At 39.8% G+C, this 20,819-nt stretch overlaps 1 protein-coding gene across 3 annotated transcripts in view; it reads left to right on the top strand.

The window, feature by feature from the left end:
- The window catches only part of LOC143693412 (uncharacterized), a 72,464-nt gene extending 54,897 nt beyond the window's left edge, over window positions 1-17,567 (top strand). For all 3 annotated transcript variants that reach the window (XM_077174539.1, XM_077174540.1, XM_077174541.1), the window contains 4 exons: window positions 8,862-8,932; window positions 11,173-11,355; window positions 14,854-14,978; window positions 17,308-17,567. In XM_077174539.1, the coding sequence (XP_077030654.1) occupies window positions 8,862-8,932; window positions 11,173-11,355; window positions 14,854-14,978; window positions 17,308-17,363 (435 nt within the window). In that variant the 3' untranslated portion in view covers window positions 17,364-17,567. The remainder of the gene's footprint in view (window positions 1-8,861; window positions 8,933-11,172; window positions 11,356-14,853; window positions 14,979-17,307) is intronic.
- The last annotated feature ends 3,252 nt before the right edge of the window (window positions 17,568-20,819 follow it).

Here is a 20,819-nt window from a genome sequence, read left to right on the forward strand (position 1 = left end):
GTGCCCTTTGTGGCCATGAAATAAATATTAAAATAAATACTAAAAATATGTATATTAAATAAAACCAGACCTAAATATTAAAAAAAATTATATATATTAAACAAAACCAGACCTGCTCTCTCACTACTTTATTAACAGCAAACCATGAAATTATTAACATGAAACTAAAGTGAGTCCATTCCTTTAACAAGGATGTTGAACAAGAAAGGAGCTTAGCCAAGTACAGACATCCCAGACACCCCTACAAGGGCCACTACAAATCCACCTGGGCTCCAATCCTTACAGATCCAACAACATCACCATTTTCTGGGGGCCCAGCAGCATCAACCCCAGCTGGCTGCCACGAGCAGGGCCAACCCACAGCAGCCACAGTGGGAGCAGCCAGAGAAGGAAGCAGAGGTCCTGCAGGGGGTCAACACAACAGATGTCTCAGCTTTTCATCCTGATGATCTTCAACTCATCTTGCTGCTGGCTTGAAGTGCCCACGTGCAGGAGAAACCTTCATCCTCCTTCATCCTCCTCCAGCTTTCTCCCTGGCCATGCAATACACACACTTCCATCCGAGGGAAGCCCAAGTAAGTGAAACTCTTGTGGCCTTGGCTTTTATTCTGAGCACCCCATGCAGGTTTTCTGAAAAAGGACTGTTATAAAGATTTTCCAGAGAAATTGGGGTCACCTGCTGCAGTGAACTGAACATAATTGGGAAGCACTGTAGATCTCCTCTGTTTGGAAATGCATTGCGTGTGGATGTGGCTAGTTCAGTTTTATATGTGTTTCTGGCTTCACATGCTATTTTTAAGAGCTGTAAATGGAGCAGGTCTTGCCCCCCTCCTTCCACCCTCTCCTCCTACTCACTGATTTCTCATCTTAAATTAAATTGGGTACAAACACTGTAACAAATAATTTTCTCTCTACATTATAAGAAGATAGGCATAGACAGAAGTTCAGAAACATACAGCATGTAGCATCTTTATAAGATAAGATCAGCACTGTGGCTTTCTGTCACAGGGTTTGCCTTTAAAAATTGCAATCATCAGCTTAGAATGTTTATCACCCCTTGAGAGGGATACTCTTACCACTCCCTATGAAGAGAGATGTCTGGGAAAAAAGATTGTGTTTATGTTTATCAGAACCTTTTAATTGCCCACAGCAGGCAATCCTTGAGGATCTAAACAAGTGTGGCTTTACAAGAATTTACACCAAGAAAGAAAGATGTCACTATCATTTGAGAAGATGTACAGGTTAAAAAGGATACCTCTCCTCCAGCCTAAATTTACAAGTGGAACTAAGAGGCTGCCGGCTTCCCCAGCTTCTTTTGTCCTCACAGGAGAGAGGAGCTAGAAACCAAATACCCCTGCCCTGCTGGCTTTTGCTGTTTTCTGCTTTTTGCACCACTGAGGCAAGTCCAGCAGGATCAGGACACTGATTACAGCAGAGCAGACACCCCTCTTGCCTCCCCCAGCCTTTCATGAGTGTCACCCCCAAAACAACTTGCAGAAGCTGACGGATCCACCTTGCTGGTTTAGCTCAAACTCAATTCTTTCTAATTTGTGCCAGATATTGCCTGCTTTGATGATGCCAGCTGGAACTGGGATGTCCCAAACTCCTTGTGCCAATTCATGCAGAAAAAAGCACTGCACAGAAGAGCCTCCATTGAGGTGCAAAGAGTGCTCCAGGTGTCTTTAGAGCACATGTTGAGGTGATTGGGTGTTATTGCTGTAAAAAAAACACCTCCAAGCAGCTTCTGTTTCTTTATGGCTCTGCCCTGAATTCTTGACACTTTTTCCTCCATTTATCACAAGTCTCAGGACCATTTCCATGCTCAATCCAAGTGGTCAAGCAAAAGATTCAGGGTCTCACAGTCTGTTTCATCCAGGAGAAGAAATTGATGAGGGCATCAGATAACTTGGAGATAATTGTGCACCTTCTCAAGTAAAGGCAAGGTCTCCTTTTCTACCACTTCAGGGGAACTGAAAAACATACACTCAAATCTCCTTCTTCAAAGGGCCTCCCAGGGCCTTTCCTTGGGCCAGACTGACTTTGCACACCTGGGCAGTGCTGGTGCAACAGTCACTGACTGCCTGTGATGTCTGTGTGTCACCCAAACACTCCTGCTCCTTACAGAATTGAAATATTGAAATGCAAGTCCACTGTTCTGGCCAGTGGGGTTCCAGTGGCTCACATCTCTTGTTTGAACAGGGATGAGGCTCCTTCCTGGCCTTTGGAGATGACCATTACCTCAGCTGCCTGCTCTAGAACAATGATCTTTCCCACCATTTTGACCCAATCTACAGCAGCATCTGTGGTGCATGTCCCCAAAGCCACATGGCAAGGGAATGGCAATCCCTGGCTCTGTAACTTGCAGCCAGCTGGGCTTTCTACTTCTGAAAAAAATGTAGGTTCTGATTCTAGATAACAGGGAGATCATCCTGGATCTAAACCATTTCTTTGCTGTTTTCCTGAGGAATGGCTGAACAATTTGAACTCAATACTAAGGTTCTTGCTGCAATCCCATTTCAAAATGTGCAAGAGTGTTCTAATTCCCTTGCTGCTCCTCACACACACTGTGCATGTACTCACCATCTACTTGCCCTTCAGTGCTTGGCAGAATTTGCTGCATTCAGCCCAGCAAGGCACAGGTGCAGCCACAGCAGATGGTGGCAAGCCTCATCTAACAGAGGCAACTTTAAGGGCACCTTCTTCAGGAAAAGCAGATTTTTACTCAAGAAATAGAATATGAAGGGGTCCGGATACCGAGGGTTATGAATCTAGCAATAACATAGCTCTGCTGATAATGACAATGTTTTGAATAATTTTTATTTGAATAGATCTGCCTGCATTACCAATATCTACAGTGTTGCTTGGAAACTATTTCCTGATACCCGGAGACTGAAAAACATTTTTTCAAAACTAAATTACAATTCTGATATTAAATTTCACATTTTAGTGGTTCCAGTCTCCTCTGTATGGCTGTTTAGCCACAGCAATATTCCTGGTAACATTTTTTTATATTATCCACTTTTCTATTTTTTTTTACTTTCTTTCCTTTCCCAAAGGTACCAAGTGAGGTTACAAGTAAATATTTCATACATCTTCCTAGGAAATATGTTGATATTTTAAGAAGTGTCAGTAAAACTGTAAAGTGAGAATACTGGTGATCTCAGACTCAAGTTGCATAATTCAGGATGAGTTTCAAAATTCAAGTAGAAAGCAATTCTAAATTATCAGTGGGTGGAAATAAAATTACCACATAAAGCAGTAAAGCAAATGGTATTAAAGTGTTGCATGGAAAATAGGTGAATATGTTTAAATATTAGTCACACTTCCCTGTATTTGTTTTGCTGTTGGTGCAGTGCCAGCATTCACTTATTTTCCAGAAGCTGCATTGTGTGGTCATGAAGATAAAGGAAAATAATAAGAAGAATAAGAATAATAAATGTAGCACTGTTGTTGGGATCACAATTCAGTAATGAATAAAATACCACAATGCTCTACTAAATTACTTGTCAAAATTTACCTCAAAATAAAAAAGCAAATTAAAAAGAGGAAGGAACCAACCCCACTATGCTGCAGTTTCAGAAGTGTATCTGCTGATTTCCTCATGCTGCAAATTTTAGTTACAAAGCCATGCCTTCCCCATTTTTTGAGGATTAACAAATTCACTTCTGCCTTCTCTGCCAGCGAGGATGGCACTACAGAAGGTGGTAGGCTGCTTGTAAATGCCAGGGTTCTGCTGATTTGTGGATACTTCTGTGACTAAAGGAATGTAGCAGTTGTGTGAGACGACCCCTAATATCTCTTTTGCTCCCTGACAATGCCAGATTGTGCAGGGAGCTGTGCTTGAAAATTAAATTCCCACCTCCCCAAATATATGCACAGTGACTTTCTGGAACATGATTTTCACAACAAGTACCCACACTTTGTTCATTTGCTTTCTCAGTGGCCTCTTTTGACTGAAGGCTTGAAACTGGCAGCTCAGAACTGTGGAAGGTCAGAAGAAAGCAAATAACATTTGTTTAACAGCAATTGGTAGTAGAAAAAGTTTAGCTGATATATGGGTAAGTGATTGCATCAATTCTACTCCACAGCTCCTACAAAAGAAAATAGGTCTTGAGATCACTTTGGAGCACCCTTTATCTGGCTTTGAGGAAACAGCAAATTTTGCATTCTGGTAGATGACTGAGGAGTTCTGATTCCTACAAAAATCCTCAGTCACTCTTAGGAATGCACTTCCTAAGAAATCCTCAATTCCAGCAAACTAGACAATTTGGAGGGAGCTAGGCATTTCTAGACATTGTAAAATGTAGAAATGGAGAACACCTGTAGAAAAAGTTGCAATCTAAACCTTCCCCCAGTTCACTGCCAGGTGAAACTGACTCCTGACATTTTAAAAAAAGCAAATGGAAGGTTTGTTTGTCCCCAGGGCCCAACTGTGTCCCACGTGCCATGTTCCTATGGAGGCTATGGAACCTTCAGCACTGGAAATCTCTAAAAAACCAGATCAGACAGAGCTGTCTGGAGTGACATCTGCAGGCAAGCTTGCTGTAAGACAAAGGAACCCAAAAGTCCTGGTCTAACTCCTGTCATTAGATTTCTAATATTATTAATAGCATTTAGTAATAATTGCACTGAAAGATTTGTCCTTTACACTGCGAATATGGGAAGCATTTAAGCCAAGGCCAGCTACCTTCCAGAAGGAATGTTATATTTCACATATCCTGGGCTCCAGAAGAGACTCCTGAGGAGATTTTTGGTCTGTGCTACGGAAAAGGTCAAGCCCCATGGCTGCAATGATCCCAAATAATTCCAGATTCACAGAATACATCACAGCAGTTGTTTATTCATTGTTTAACTACAGATGTACTTAATATTGCCCAAAACCAGACACCATGGGTGTGGCACATCTTCAGTCCATCCCCTCTCACCCAGATTAAGGCATCTGTGATTCCTCAAATGGCTGTGGTGTGGTTTGTCCAATCACACAGGAAATACCTGGGACAATAAGATGTCTCAGCTGTAGTCTCCAGGGTATTGCCATCCCAAAATACTAAAAAACATTATGAACTCCATGCCAAGAAACAGCAGTTGAGAAATTTTGAGGTTTTTTTATTTTGCTTGGGGTGGTGGAGTTAAACTCCTAGGGGTCAAATCAACATTTTTGATAAAAACCATGAAGTTCTCCTGAGGTTTTATAACTCAGTCTGGTGGAGCTTTTCAAACAGCATTATCCTAGAGTGACCCATGCTGCTGAAAAATTTTTAAAAAAATTAAGTTAAAAAAAAATTGCCTTTTTTTCTGAGGAGTAAATGAGCATATTGTTGGGTGGCTTGGTGCTTCATAGGTGTGATAAGATAAGAACTCAATACTCCTCCCAGGTTCTGGAAATTTAACATCTCAAGGCCTCAGTCCCTGCAGAACCAGAAATTACTGTTGTTACTTTGGTGATCTTTTACAATTAGACATTTTCCTCGTGTGTTTTTATGCTTTTGATCACTAATATTGCACTATTTATTTCTCTGCTTTTTTTATGGTCAAGGCTAAAATAATATATGGGAGAGAGATGCACTCAGAAAAGACAGACTTTAGTTTTATTCCTCTGCTCACACTGCAAAATACAGCACACAACAAATCTGCAAGAAAATCTGGATTTGTGACTTATGTGGGCCATTAATATTTAATGCATGCAGCATCTACTCTTTTGCAGGTTTGTCCATATTCTATTCTAATGTCCTGTAAACAGTCTCCAGGTAATTTCTGACATCTCTGGAGCAAGAAACTGCTATGTATACAAAATTCAAACTGTGCTGGAGATGAGAAATGATGGCAGAAATAAGTGTTAGAGCCCTTTGATCCCCCTTCCTCTCTGCAGCAATAAATATATTCAGAAAGGCAGCGCTGTAGATTTATAAATGTTAGCACTCTGAGCGAAGTCAAACTAATTTACTCTATGAACTTCTCTGACATTATGAAAACTTTACAAAGAGATCATTGCATGTGAAGTATTAAAATACTATAATTTTAACTTAAAAACCCCACTCACCAGACCTTCAAGTTCCCTTCTGTATATCTGCTATGTTTTGAAGTGTTTTAGGAAAAAGTGGGAACACCATAAAGATGGCAAAATAAATTACACCTCTTGAAGTTTAGGAATAACACCAACATAAAATAAAATTGTGTGAATCCATTTTTATGGATTGAGACTCTGGCAGTGAGGGAGAGGAAGAGTAGAAGGGGATTGTTCTGAAGGAAGGGATGCTGATGAGGAAGGGACAAATAGCACTGGAAATGCCTAACACAGTGACAGAGGGGTTGAGCTTTGTCTCAAGCTCGTGCATCATTTGTCCTGGAGGAAAATTAATTGATTGGGAATTCAGGAATTGAGTAGTTGCAGATTTGAGAGTGGTGAGTACAGACACCTCCCCGTCAGCACTGGGCCACTTTTGAGGTTTTTGGCTTGGAGATGTAAGAGGCAGCACGTGGCTGCACCAACTGCAGTTTCAGACCTTTCCCTCTGCTGATAGATGGAACAAAGGGAGAATCTCAAAAGGAGACAAAGCCCAGAGGCTGGATCTGAGCAGGTGACCATGTCAGTCTGGAGGGAGGATAAATAATGGCTGGGGGAGTACTTTCCCTCCTGGTGTGAAGCTCTCTGCTGGCAACAATTTTAGGCACCACTTTCCTGGGTTCTAAAACAAATCATTGATGCCTTAATTAGTTCAGAGCAGTGCTCTGCATCTTTTGGCCTGCTACAGACCTGTAGGAGCCTTGCTCCCCTCCCTGTGGTGATGCCCCATCGATTTTAAAATCCTGTCCTACCCTTGGTTCTCATCTGAGAAGGTCTCAGCAGCCACCTGAGACTGAGCTAAAGGTCACACAAGACATCTCCATTTTCTGGTGTTTGCCTGCAGGACCTGACCTGTTCCTCGTGCTGATCAGAGCATGGCTCCCACCACTTTGCAACCCTTAGGGGAATAATTGAGTGCAATCCTAACCAGTGATGTATCCCTGCTTTGTTCAGCTAACAGAGGTGGCTATCCAAATTTCAGCGCCCAGGTTAGGCTGCTGAGCCTTAGCTTGGATCCTTTTCTTCACAGCACCATCTAGTGCTACTTATGCAACCCACAATTTTCTTTGTCCTTGCCTTCTCTCACATAAATACACAAAAACACATACATTTTAAAATAAACACAGAATGGACTCCAGACCTTTCAAAAAAAATATACTTGAATAAATACTCCTCCATACTGAGGAGTTCTTTTTCCCCTGAGGAAATAATGAGAGAAAAAAATCACACCAATAGATATGCAGGGACTTGAAGTCTAGAAACAATGCTGGTGAAGTTGTTACAAGAACCTCATCAAAGCAGGAAGCTAAGCTAAACTAAAGTATAAAATGAAATAAAATGCTGCTTCTTTAACTATGCCTTTTGCCTGGACTAAGAGACTGTGTATGGTTAAGTGTGGGTTTGCTTAGATGGACTCCCTTGCCTTTTATATGCCTTGCCCATATTTTGTAACCTCAGAAACTTTTTCTAACCTCTGACCTTTTGCTTAACATTGTTAAAATACATTTAACTTCACTAAATAATGAATGCCAAAGATAAAGATTGTCTTTGCCAATACCTCAACAACCTTCATCAATTGCAGTGTGAATCCTTGCAGGAAACTTTCCCTCCTTGATGATCATTGCTACAAGAGACAAAGATCCCACAACCTCTCCCCCAGAATTTGATTTGTCCTTTGCTATGGTAAAAGTAAATGAATAAAAAGGGAAAAGAGTCAAATTAAATTTAAAAAAAAAAAGGAAAAGATAAAAAGGACAAAAGGGAAAGGGTAAAAGAATAAAGGGAAAATACATGGCAAGTGGGAAAAGAGAAAAAAGGGAAAAGGAAGAGGACAAGGAAAGGGAAAGTGAGAAAAAGTAAATACAGCCAAGCAAGAAAACTATTTTATTATTTTATTTTATTTTTAATTCTGATTATAACAATTTGACTTTTTCAACCATTCTGAAAATTGCCAAAATATGGAGGGGGAAAGCAGCCAGACATTTGCCATGAGGTTTTTCCCATGATCACCTTGTACTGCTACGATAAATTCCTATGGAATCTCCTGGAGATCACAGTGGGAACCAGGTGGAGAAAGCTGCAGTGGATGCCAGAGCAGTGCATATTGATGGGAGTTGGATGTGCAAGTGTTCTCCCTCCACTGAACAGTGTCTAGTCGAGTCCCATATTCATTTATTGCAACTTTGTAATTCGACCTTGACAGCTTGTAAATTTTCAGGACACTATTCTTAAAAGCAATTCAGTCGTGTTAGGCTTTCAAATCACTGGTTTCATGGCTGGACTTTATGGGCAAAGGTGCATGTTTTAAATAGCTTTTGTGTAAAATCCCTGCAGGCTATGCCAAAGGCAAACTAATGACCACTGGTGGAGTTGCAAATGGAATTGGATAATATATTGATACCAGCAGTAAACAGTATTCGATTTTAACAGCACCTAGTATAGAATAACATGTCTAATTTAATTTATGAACCTAATTTAAACATTGGAGAGACTTGACACAGAAAAACTAGTTGCTATGTTGTTCCTGCACTTTTATTTTCTGCCCATCAGAAAAGGGGAAGGATGTTACAGCAGTTGATGTTAATTTGTTCATCTGCTTATGCTATTGGTATTTCTTGCCTGCTCATGGCACTTTTGCAGGGAACTCTAGCTGCTCTTAATCCTGATTCAAAGAAACAATTGATTTTCTTGTGATGATTTATTATCATTGATCAGGGTGCAAATAACACATTTTTGCTTTTGGCACTTTTTACAGCCACAGCTAAAGTCACCAACCTTTTTCCATTTCTCTCTGCAGGGAAGAACTATGGCTCCAGAAGTGCAAATGCTCTTTCTTTGTGAGCAGCCTTGCCCACACAAGCAAATCACGTGAGTAAATTCACATGCACAGGACCCTGACACCTGGGACCAGGATGGTTGTGTACAGCTCAACTCTAAAGTTTCTAATTCTCCTTTTCTTTATGGCACACATTTTTAAAGATGTTTAAACTATTTATATTAATAATTGAGAAAGCTGAGGGTCTGAGCCTGCCTGAACTGCAGCTGTAGCATAATTTTGAAAGAGAGCAAGGGGTCTTTACTATGAACAAACAAAAATATCCAACTTTGTTTTATTTGGGTATTTGAATGATGACCTTTTGAAGTGTATTGAAATGAAAGAAAGAAGCATTCTCCAAAGATTTTGTACAGAATAAAACAAGCATTACTGACTTCTGTCTCATTTTCAGGGCTTCTGTCTTGCTTTACATGTACCTCTGCTAAATAGAAATGGTCACTATGTTCTTGTAAAACATAGTTAAATGGGAAGATTGCAGTCTAGTAACCACTGAAAGACTATAAAACCATACCATAAAACCATAAAGTGCCATAAAACATAAATACATTCACTAGAAGGTACCTTTTACTGACTAATAAGGAAAATATTTCTGACTTTCATAGAGAGAATAATATTAATGCTTTTTAAAATTATCCTTTGTGCTGGTTAAATGTGGGTTTTGCTTGGCTTTAGGTATCAACCTTCTCCAAGAATCCTCCATCCTGTACAGAACTAGAATGCCCCCCAGTCACTGAGAGTGAAAGGGAGGAGGTTTTTGACCTTCTGTGCCCCCAAATAAGGGATCAGTCAGGTTTTCAACAGCAGCTCTTTCCTTCAGGTTTTTTTTTGGGAAGTGTGGGTGTGGGTCAAGATGATATTGATGAAGAAAACAGCACAGCAGAACAATCAAACCCCGCACCAGCTGCCCCATGGCATTTTTGGTGGGCAGTGTTTTTCTCAGTGGGGCTCTACTGTGGGTGCTTGGATACCTCCAAAGCCCAGCTCAGCAATGCCAGGGGGGTTCCTGAGATTTAGCAAAGCAGCTTTTAACTTTTTAGCTTTTAAAAGCATTTGCAGCTAAAGGTAGGTTTGCTAAAATCAGGAAAGGGTGACCAACATCTTGATGACCGTCTGGTTTTAATGATAGCAGCAACTGGCACAGCAATGGGAATTCTCCTGCAATGCTTCATTTATAGGATCAGAATTTTATGACCAAAAAAAAAAAAAAAGAAAAAACTTTGGGAAATCTTTTTATAGCTCATCTGCTTCTGCTTCCCAAACTGTGCCTAATGAAAAGAAAGATGACAATTATTCCCATTCTGAAAACTGGAATTTGTAACATTAAGAGTCTTTTCCCCTTCACTGGGATATTGAGAACTGATTCATGTGCACTATTTAAGACAACACTTAAAACCACAGGTATTTCAGACTTAGAAGAAGTAAAAAAAAAAAAATTATTCTGAATCATCAGTAGCTGACCGTAGAAATTTGTTGCGTGCAAGCAGAGAAAAATTAGATTTGGAGTGGAAACTTTTTTGACAAGTATGAGTCTAAGAGTATTTGAAGTAGATGAGATATTGATTCTCCAAAATAAATAAATAAATTCAAATGCCCAACCATTTTAAGCTTCAAAACTATCTGCAAAGTTAACAATTTCATGCTTAGAAAATTGGTAACAAAAGAAATCCTTTCTCTACAATTGCCATGTAAAGAGATTTCTGTCACTTTTCCTTTCTGAGGACAGCAGCATGCATGGCTGGAGAAAAAGTGCACAACCTCAGGAGCGGTTCCTGGGCTTTGTGGTCCAGGTCAGACCAACTTGATAAACAAAGATGTTAAAAAATCTGCAGTCAGTGTCCAGACTGGCTACTAAAATAGCAACAGCAGCAAAAAAAAAAAAAAAAAAAAAGAAAATCCCAACCCTCCAGCAAATCTCACTCAGGTGGAGTTTCAGCCTTTTCTCGGGACTGCTCCTGGGAACTGAATAGTGTTAATTTTACTGTTAATTTGGTGGCACACACTTGATGAGAGCAATGAGGAGATGCTTTCAGACTGACAGCAGATCTGAGCAGTGCTGCACACTCCCTGCTCTCCAGCTGTGAATCATTTCCAGCCTGCAAACCACAAACGTGCTCAAGCCCTAAGCTGGTGTCCTTTACCTTCCAGCTGCATTTTGTGCCCCACACCAAGCTCCATGTTCCCAGGCTGTACAGCTCAGAGGAGCTGCTGGCACCCAGCTGCCCTGGCTCGTGGCAGCAGCACTTTTATTTGCATTTTTATTATTCCTCTGCAGGATCCCACTGCTCACACAGAGTTTGTGTGCAATTACTCAGCTTGCAGCCAGGCAGCGGTTTGGAATCAGCAGCAGCTCTGATTGGAAACCCAGGAGCCAAAAGCCCTGTGGGTCACAGCTGCCCTCAGCTCTGCAAGGCTCAGGGCTGCTTCATTCCTGCCCCCAAGGCTCAGCAAACCCCAGGTGAGCAGAAATGTCTCCATATCTGTGGAGTTGTCAAAATCTTACAAAAAAATGTAGCTGCAAGTACAGTCATAAGTGAAGGCTTTGAATTAAGGGCTTAGAACAGATGAGACTTATTGGAATAAATAGTAACTACTACTAAATTTGACTTGAATAGATCAAATCTTTTACAGCATTAAAATTGCTGTAGTGTAAAATAGAAACACTTAAAGCAAGCAAGAAAAGTGCCTTGTAGAAGCAAAAAGAAATACATTGAGTATTGAGAGACTAAATTTTGCTGATGTGCCTTTGTGTAGAAAATTTGTAACGTGGTTTTGCTAAATAAAGAAATATGTACTATAGTAGAGCTGTGTAACACAAAGTAGTTAATAAACAAGAGAGTTTCTTTGTAGTTGTACCAAGAGGGGGAATTTTAGGAAGCATAGAAAAGGTAAGAAGACCTTCAGAGAGCTGTGAAAGCAGGCCTCACAAACAGAAAAAGCAAGGAACTTAAAGCTGCAAAGTCTGAAAGCAGGAAAATTACAATAGTACAGCAAGCAAGGCCATGAAACAATAGCTTGAGTTTTAGGCTTGGCTAAGACAGACCTTAAGACTGCAGAAAATATGCCTAGCAAGATAGTAGAGGATTTTAAGCTTAATAATGGAGTATTGTGTATTGTTAATAGAAGGCATCCAAGCAAGCATTGTGTGAAGCCGGTGTGTTTGTGCTTTTAGTGATTAGCTAGAACAATTGTCTGTAAGCTTAACAATAAGTTATTGGCTAGAAAGTTTTTAAAATGCTCTGTGACAAAGAAATCTTTGGCAGGAGGTGAGCTGTTGCCATCTTCCAATTGTTTCAATCCTGTAATGAGGCTGATGCTGCAGTAAGGCTCAAGGAATGAGCCCCAGCAGTCCTGTCCTATTTGTGCAAACCTCCAACACAAATATCTGTTAAATATATATTGAACAGATAGATCTGTTATTATTATTCATCAGATTTATATCTGACAAATCTGTCAGTTCTCAGACCAGAGCTCAAGGTTGGGATGGAAAGAAGGAGGAAGGAGAGGGAGAGAGAGAATGGAATTGCCATTAAAGCTCAGCAATCTGAGAGGGACACATCGTGTAGCTGAGCTGAAAGGCTCAATTAGTTCTCCCAGGTTTATTTCATTAAAAGACTGTAGAAGCATTTCAGCTGCAGCACCAAGAGGATCCAGAAGGCTTTGCAGGGGCAGGTTTTGGTAGCAGGGGGGCTGCAGGGGTGGCTTCTGTGAGAAGCTGCCAAAATCTTTCTCCGTGTCCAGCAGATCCAGTCCCTGGCAGCTCCAAAGATGGGCACGCTGCTGGCCAAGGCTGAGCCCAGCAGGAATGGTGGGAATGCCTCTGTGATAAGAGATTTAAGAAGAAATAAGCTGTTGCACAGATGTAATTGTGGCCAGAGAAGAGCAGGATGAGAACGTGTGGGAGGAACAGCTCTGCAGCCACCCAGGTCAGTGCAGAAGGAGGGGCAGGAGGTGCTGTGGTCCAGCTGAAAACTGGTCAAAGATGAGACTCGATGATCTCAGAGGATTTTTCCAACTTAAATTAGTCTTTATTTCTAAGTTTAGTTACTTAGTGAAGTGAACATAATATGCAATGAAAGAGAAAGCAGTTTTGAATCTTAAAAATGTAATTTCTTCTAAATTAAAAGCATAGCCCCGGCCAACACAAAAGTATAAGATGTCTCAGAAAGACAAGGAGGTGTTAAGAAAAAATATATCTGCATGCAAATATAGTTCAGGTTATGTGGAAAGACAAAATTAAATCAAATAAAATCCATTTAAGAAATAAACTGCCACTGCTGTTCTACTGGGGAGGGGGTGGATGAGGAGCAGGAGGAAGAGAATTAAAAAGTTTTGGGCCAGACTTTTGGATTTAGCTTATCAATGGACTATCAGTGGGGTTTTTTGTACCCAGGGACTTTTTAAAATTGTGTCTGATAAAAATGAAAAGAAAAAAAAAAAGAAATTACATTTATGAACTTGGGAAAAAAAAGTTAATAGGTGGGAGCTTGATAGTTCCTACAGAGCCCTGTGAAAGTTCTGTGGTCATGGTGAAAAATCCAGAGTTCACAATTGCACATTTAATGATCAATAAATCTAAGTGTGCTGTAAGACACCTGATGAATCATGCCCTTGGAATATAAAAGCTTTCTGCTGACATTTTTTCCCTTCAGCTCCAAAAATTGAAGTCTCTGTATCTCAGCTTCTGAAATGTGGTCTTCTCACAAATACATTTTCCCAAAAAAGAGAGTTAAGGCAGGCAAGCATTTCAGGTATTCTTCTTCAATAATCTCTCATGAAAAACTACAATTTTTCTGTCATTGACTCACTTATAAAGCAACTCTGGATGATTTATTGTGGCCAGTAAGCCTCAAGGATAAGTGGATGTTCAATTGTGAAATATGAAACAGAAATGAAAAAGGAAAAATATCCATCCAAAACATATCAGGAGGCACTGCCCATCGTACCAGGGCTACTGTGTGACAGATTGTGGTTTTCAGGGAGTGTGCTGCTAAATGGTCTCTGTATGGAGATTTTATAAAGTACATCTGGAAGCAGGACAATGAGCAGGCAGTAGGATGGGGAATTTATTTCTTTTTTTACATCAGAATTGGAGGAATGTAAAAAAGAGAAATCTGGCACTTTTTTGGTTTGTTAAGTTTCTGTTTCCTTGAAGAGCTGGAACCTGTCTCCCTGGCTTGTTACCTACACCTTGCTACAATGCACAACATTTTAATTATGTGGCCTCTTTGTCAGCACTTCAACTCTGATGTATTTCAAAAGGTTTTGTGCTTTTGAAAAGCTGCTGTTCAGCATCTTCACATCCACTAGATGTCACTCAATAGTCATCATTTCCAGCACTGACATAAAACACACATACACAAAAAAAAAAAAGGCAACAAATATTTCTTTTTCTTCAGATTCAAAACAAGGTTCTTTCAAAAATGTTTATTCACTGTTTAAAGTTAATGTGTGGTTTCTGAACGGTTTTCATCATCACTTCAAAAATTAAAACTTTTAGATTATTCCACTAGAAGCCCTGGAATTTACATATTCCTTTAGCATAGTTCTTTCAAATAAAGAAAGATTAAAAAGATAATTTGGAGGGTGGTGGACTTGATGTTAATGGATAATTGTGCCTCTGGACCATGACCACACTGTTCAACATTTTGATCTGCCTGATGCATAATGATATTTATCTTCAGTGATATTTTCTAGGTTCTTTGTCCATGCCTTGTGGGGTTTTGCCTTTAGGAGTTGCTTTGAATCCAGAACCCCCAAAACAGCCAGGATGGATGGAATTTCTCTTACTCTGCTGGCAGTGGTGGGTTTCTACCTGGGCATTCTCTAGCTCCCAACTCCAGGCATTTATTCTTGTATGCTGTCAGAGCTGCAATCACATCACAATGCTTTTCCTCACAAACTAAACAAAGAACAATTTTTCTAGCCCTCAAAAGATTTCCTTTTCTTTTTCCAGACTCCCTCAGGCTTCCTGGAGACAGATGAGAGGAGGACCAGGGGGGTCCCTGAAGAACCCACTGGATGTGATGCCCAGAGGGGGCACTGAGGGAAAGTCAGGAAGGATCTCAGCCAATCTCACTGGTGAGTGCAAGCTTGGGGAGTAAAACGTGGCAGGATGCTCAGGAAGGGCCACAAAGGAAAATTGAAAGAGGATCTTGGCTATGGGGATGATGATCCCAAAATACCTCTGATGGGTCTTTGGGAGAACGCAGAGATGGTTTGGGCACTCTCCCAGAGGTAGTTGGGGATGTGGATGTGCAGAGGGGACAATATGGTGCTGGTGTGGGAAAGGATTGCTCAAAGGGGCATGTGGAGAAATGTTGTTAAGGCAAATAGCAGCAGGAGGCTGTGATAAGGAAAGAACTGTGAGGACTGGGAACCTCCCTGCCTTATCTTCAAAATCTGCAGTCCAGTACAGGGTCAGCTGCAAGTCTCCTGCATTCCTGCCTTCCAGGAGAGGGAAAATAACCAGGGGAGTACTGTCCCTACACCCCCAGCCCTCCCTGGGCCGTTGTGGAGGCAGGGTGGAGAATTTGGGTTTGCTATTCAGGACTTCAGGGGGGTTCTCTATAGACGCCAGGTGTGAGAGATTCATAAAAAAAAAGGAATCAGGAACATAGAGAGAGAGAGAGAGATAGACAGAAATAGATAGATATATATACATACATATGAAAATATATAAATATAAAATATGTAAAAATAAAAATAGATATATATATAATATAATGTAATGTAATATAATATAATATATAGATTATATAACATAGATTATAGATTATATGTAATATGATGTATATAATATATAGTGTATTATATTGTATATTGTATATTGTATATTGTATATTGGAATTGGTTAGAAATGCATAAAAAATAAGGAATCAGGAACATAGAGAGAGAGATAGATAGAGAGATAGATAGATAGATAGATAGAATAGATAGATATAGATAGACAGAAATAGATAGATATATACACATACATATAAAAATATATAAATATAAATATAAAATACGTAAAAATAAAAATAAATATATATAATATATAGTTAATATATAATATATAATATATAATGTATGATATATGATATATAGTTATATATATATTATATTATATTATTATACAATATATATAATATAATATATAGATTATATAGTATATAGATTATATGTAATATAATCTATATAATATATAGTGTATTATATTATATACTGTATATTATATATTTTATATTGTATATTATATATTGGAATTGGTTAGAAATGCATAAAAAATAAGGAATCAGGAACATAAAGAGAGAGAGATAGATAGATAGAATAGATAGATAGATAGATAGACAGAAATAGATAGATATATATACATACATATAAAAATATATAAATATAAAATATGTAAAAATAAAAATAGATATATATAATATAATGTAATATAATATAATATAATATAATATAATATAATATAATATAATATAATATAATATAATATAATATAATATATAGATTATATAGTATATAGATTATATGTAATATAATGTATATAATATATAGTGTATTATATTATATACTGTATATTATATATTGTATATTATATATTGGAATTGGTTAGAAATGCATAAAAAATAAGGGATCAGGAACATAGAGAGATAGATAGATAGATAGATAGATATAGATAGATATAGATAGATAGATATAGATAGATAGATAGATATACATACATATAAAAATATATAAATAGAAATATAAAATATATAAAAATAAAAATATATAATATACAATATATAATATATAATTATATATAATTATATATTATAATATACTATAATATATATAGATTATATAGTATCTAGATTATAGATTATATGTAATATCATGTATATAATATATAGTGTATTATATTATATATTGTATATTATATATTATATAAAATAAGGCTCAGGAATATAAAAATATATGAAAGAAGAGATGAGGAAAAGGCAAAGGTTCAGGCAGCGATAATGGCACAGTTTTCACAACCCCCAAAGGAAAAAGTGCAGGGAGGCCAAGGCCGAAGGGAAGGGGGTGAGCACCAGGACAGTGACTGGGAAGGAATCAATCATTTGCAAAAAAGAACATTGAAATTGGATTGTTCAGGGTGTCAGAATTGTACCAGGGGCTCACCACCCTGCAGCTCTTGCTGGACCAAATATTTCCTGGAAGACACAGGAACTTCTCTGCCAGATTTGTTTGTATTTTCTGCCACAGGAGGAGCAATTTTTCAGGTGTTCTTTTGAGAAGGGGGAAAGATGAGCAGGAGCATTTGATTCAAGCACTGTTGGTGCATGTGTGTGCGAGGAGGACTGAGATATGAACAGTAATTTGGCCTGGGAACACTGAGTTGTTTTTCACTAACAATATTTATCCCCTTTTGGTTTTTTAGCCCAGCTTGAGACCCTGTACTGGCTGTGTGCAGCAAAACTGAAGGGTCTCAGGTGAACTGCTCAAGAAGAAGATGGATGGAGGGACCAGCTGTGGGAGAGGCAGCCTCACCTCCCTTTTTTTCTCTCTGTCTATCTCTAGCTCCCCTCATTCTTTTCCCATTTTTCTTCCTCTTGTCCTCTCTTTCTTAGCTCTCTTTAGCAGGGGAACTGCTTTGTGTTTTGGGGTTTTTGGTAACAAATAAACAGCTCTCAGATCCAATGCTTGTCTCAGCTGCCTTTATTTCAATTCCTGACCATCCAGCACTGGAAGAACTCCTCCAAGTTCCCCACAGTGCAATGAGACACCTGGGGTCACTGCAGTCCCTGGGAGGGCTTTCTGGACATCATTGGAGTCTTTTTTAATTGATCCAGGGGTTCGTTAAGGACATCTGAGGCCTGACTAAGGTCATTTGAGTTCATTTAGAGGTTACTCGAGGTCATTTCAGGCCCTGAGGGGTCATTTGAGTTCATTTAGAGGTTACTCGAGGTCATTTCAGACCCTGAGGGGTCATTTGAGTTCATTTAGAGGTTACTCGAGGTCATTTCAGGCCCTGAGGGGTCATTTGAGTTCATTTAGAGGTTACTTGAGGTCATTTCAGGCCTTTTGGGGTCATTTGAGGTCACAGGGGTTACTCGAGGTCATTGCAGAATTTTTTGGTTCTTCCAGGGGTTACTTTAGGTCATTTGAGACCCTGACTGGGGTTACTTGAGGTCATTTTTGACCCTGAAGGGGTCATTTGAGTTCATTTAGAGGTTACTTGAGGTCATTTCAGGCCCTGAAGGGTCATTTGAGTTCATGTAGAGGTTACTCGAGGTCATTTCAGGCCCTGAGGGGTCATTTGAGTTCATTTAGAGGTTACTTGAGGTCATTTCAGGCCTTTTGGGGTCATTTGAGGTCACAGAGGTTACTTGAGGTCATTGCAGCATTTTTTGGTTCTTCCAGGGGTTACTTTAGGTCATTTGAGACCCTGACTGGGGTTACTTGAGGTCATTTTTGACCCTGATGGGGTCATTTGAGTTCATCTTGGGGTTACTCGAGGTCATTTCAGGCCCTGAGAGGTCATTTGAGTTCATCTTGGGGTTATTCGAGGTCATTTCAGGCCCTGAGAGGTCATTTGAGTTCATCTTGGGGTTACTCGAGGTCATTTCAGGCCCTGAGGGGTCATTTGAGTTCATTTAGAGGTTACTCGAGGTCATTTCAGGCCCTGAGGGGTCATTTGAGTTCATTTAGAGGTTACTCGAGGTCATTTCAGGCCTTTTGGGGTCATTTGAGGTCACAGGGGTTACTTGAGGTCATTGCAGCATTTTTTGGTTCTTCCAGGGGTTACTTTAGGTCATTTGTGACCCTGACTGGGGTTACTTGAGGTCATTTTTGACCCTGATGGGGTCATTTGAGTTCATCTTGGGGTTACTTGAGGTCATTTCAGGCCCTGAGAGGTCATTTGAGTTCATTTAGAGGTTACTCGAGGTCATTTCAGGCCCTGAGGGGTCATTTGAGTTCATTTAGAGGTTACTCGAGGTCATTTCAGGCCCTGAGGGGTCATTTGAGTTCATTTAGAGGTTACTCGAGGTCATTTCAGGCCCTGAGGGGTCATTTGAGTTCATTTAGAGGTTACTCGAGGTCATTTCAGGCCTTTTGGGGTCATTTGAGGTCACAGGGGTTACTTGAGGTCATTGCAGAATTTTTTGGTTCTTCCAGGGGTTACTTTAGGTCATTTGAGACCCTGACTGGGGTTACTTGAGGTCATTTTTGACCCTGAAGGGGTCATTTGAGTTCATCTTGGGGTTACTCGAGGTCATTTCAGGCCCTGAGGGGTCATTTGAGTTCATCTTGGGGTTACTCGAGGTCATTTCAGGCCCTGAGGGGTCATTTGAGTTCATTTAGAGGTTACTCGAGGTCATTTCAGGCCCTGAGGGGTCATTTGAGTTCATTTAGAGGTTACTCGAGGTCATTTCAGGCCCTGAGGGGTCATTTGAGTTCATTCAGAGGTTACTCGAGGTCATTTCAGGCCCTGAGGAGGTTACTTTAGGTCACAGAGTTTACTTAAGTTTATTTGAGTCTTTTTTTTATTTAAATAAATTTCAGGACTCCTCTGTCTCCTTTTTGGACACAAACCTCTAATAATATTTATTTATGTATTATTCCGTGCAAATTACACATTAAACTCACAGTGTGATGAAAGGAAAACACATGGGAGGCAGAGAATTAAATAACTTTATTCAGCCTCTGTTTTTTTTTTTTTTCCCTTTCTGTTTTGTCCCCAGAGTTTTAACACACAAAGGATGCCCTTTGGCAAATCTATCAGAGGCTGCTAACAAGGGAAATAACTAATGGGCCTTTTGATGGCAAAGAAAAACAGATGCTGAAGTGAGCTGGATGCTTTGCTGCCACTGCTGTTTCTGGTGCAGCTTGATCATCTTTGCTCAAAGACAAAACAGGCTCAGAAAAGGACAGAAAATAAAAAGAAATGTGGAGATTAAAAAAATGCAGCTTCTGAGGCTGTGTCTCACTTGCTATCAGAGAGTGGCAAGTTCCCAGCACCAGGTCTTACCTTTTGTGGTCAGATCTGACAAACCCCCACAAATGGGACTATTTAAAATACTGCTCAAGCAGCTTCTGTGATCACAGGCTCTCTGACATGCTGCAAAACAGTCCCAGCTACTAAAAAACCTGGGAAAAAGGAAAAAAAAGTGTGAGAAAATGGAAGAAATACACAATACAATGGGAAATTGGGGGGAGAAATATGGGGGATGGGGATGGAAAGCAGGAAGGGTCTCATAGCTGGGCTCTGACTGGAATTTTTCTGAAGCCAATGGAGATGCTGGTGGCACATGGGCGCATTTTGGCTTCCCAGAGCAGTAAGGGCAGCTCAAGAGGAGCAGGCTGGCCCCAGCTGTGCTCTATTTCTGAAGTGAAGTCTCACTGTCCTCTGGCCCTGCTTCCTGGACACAGAGATGGAATGATGGATCAAACATCTCAAGCTTTCCTCACCCTGGTCACTGTTAAACTGAATTCTCAGCCTTCCAATATTACTCCATCAATTTTATCCACATCTCAGCAATTTACCCCCCTTAATATCACCACAATTGGGCAGCTTATTTTGACTGGAATAATTCACATTTGTCCACTTTGAGCCCATGGGCTGAACTGAAGCATTTTTTTTTGTTTTGTTTTACAAGACTTAAAGCAGTAGCCCCCAAGGAAGTACAGCCTGAGGCCACAGGGTACAACAACTGGAACTGCACAGTATTTTAATCCAAACCACAAAACTGCACTTGCTATCAGGCAAAGCTATTTACTCCTGTGGAATTGGAAGGAAAGGGGTGGGAGCTGCAATGTTTCATGGCTTTGTTTAAATGAGGCATATTTTAAAAGTTACCTGGAGACTCCAAGCAAAACAGAGTTTGGAAAAACAAGGGCAGGAATGGTTTCTCCTCCACAGAGTTATTACAGTACAGAAGTAGACACACA

The sequence above is a fragment of the Agelaius phoeniceus genome, chromosome 2 (genome assembly GCF_051311805.1).
Source record: "Agelaius phoeniceus isolate bAgePho1 chromosome 2, bAgePho1.hap1, whole genome shotgun sequence".
Lineage (NCBI taxonomy): Eukaryota > Metazoa > Chordata > Aves > Passeriformes > Icteridae > Agelaius > Agelaius phoeniceus.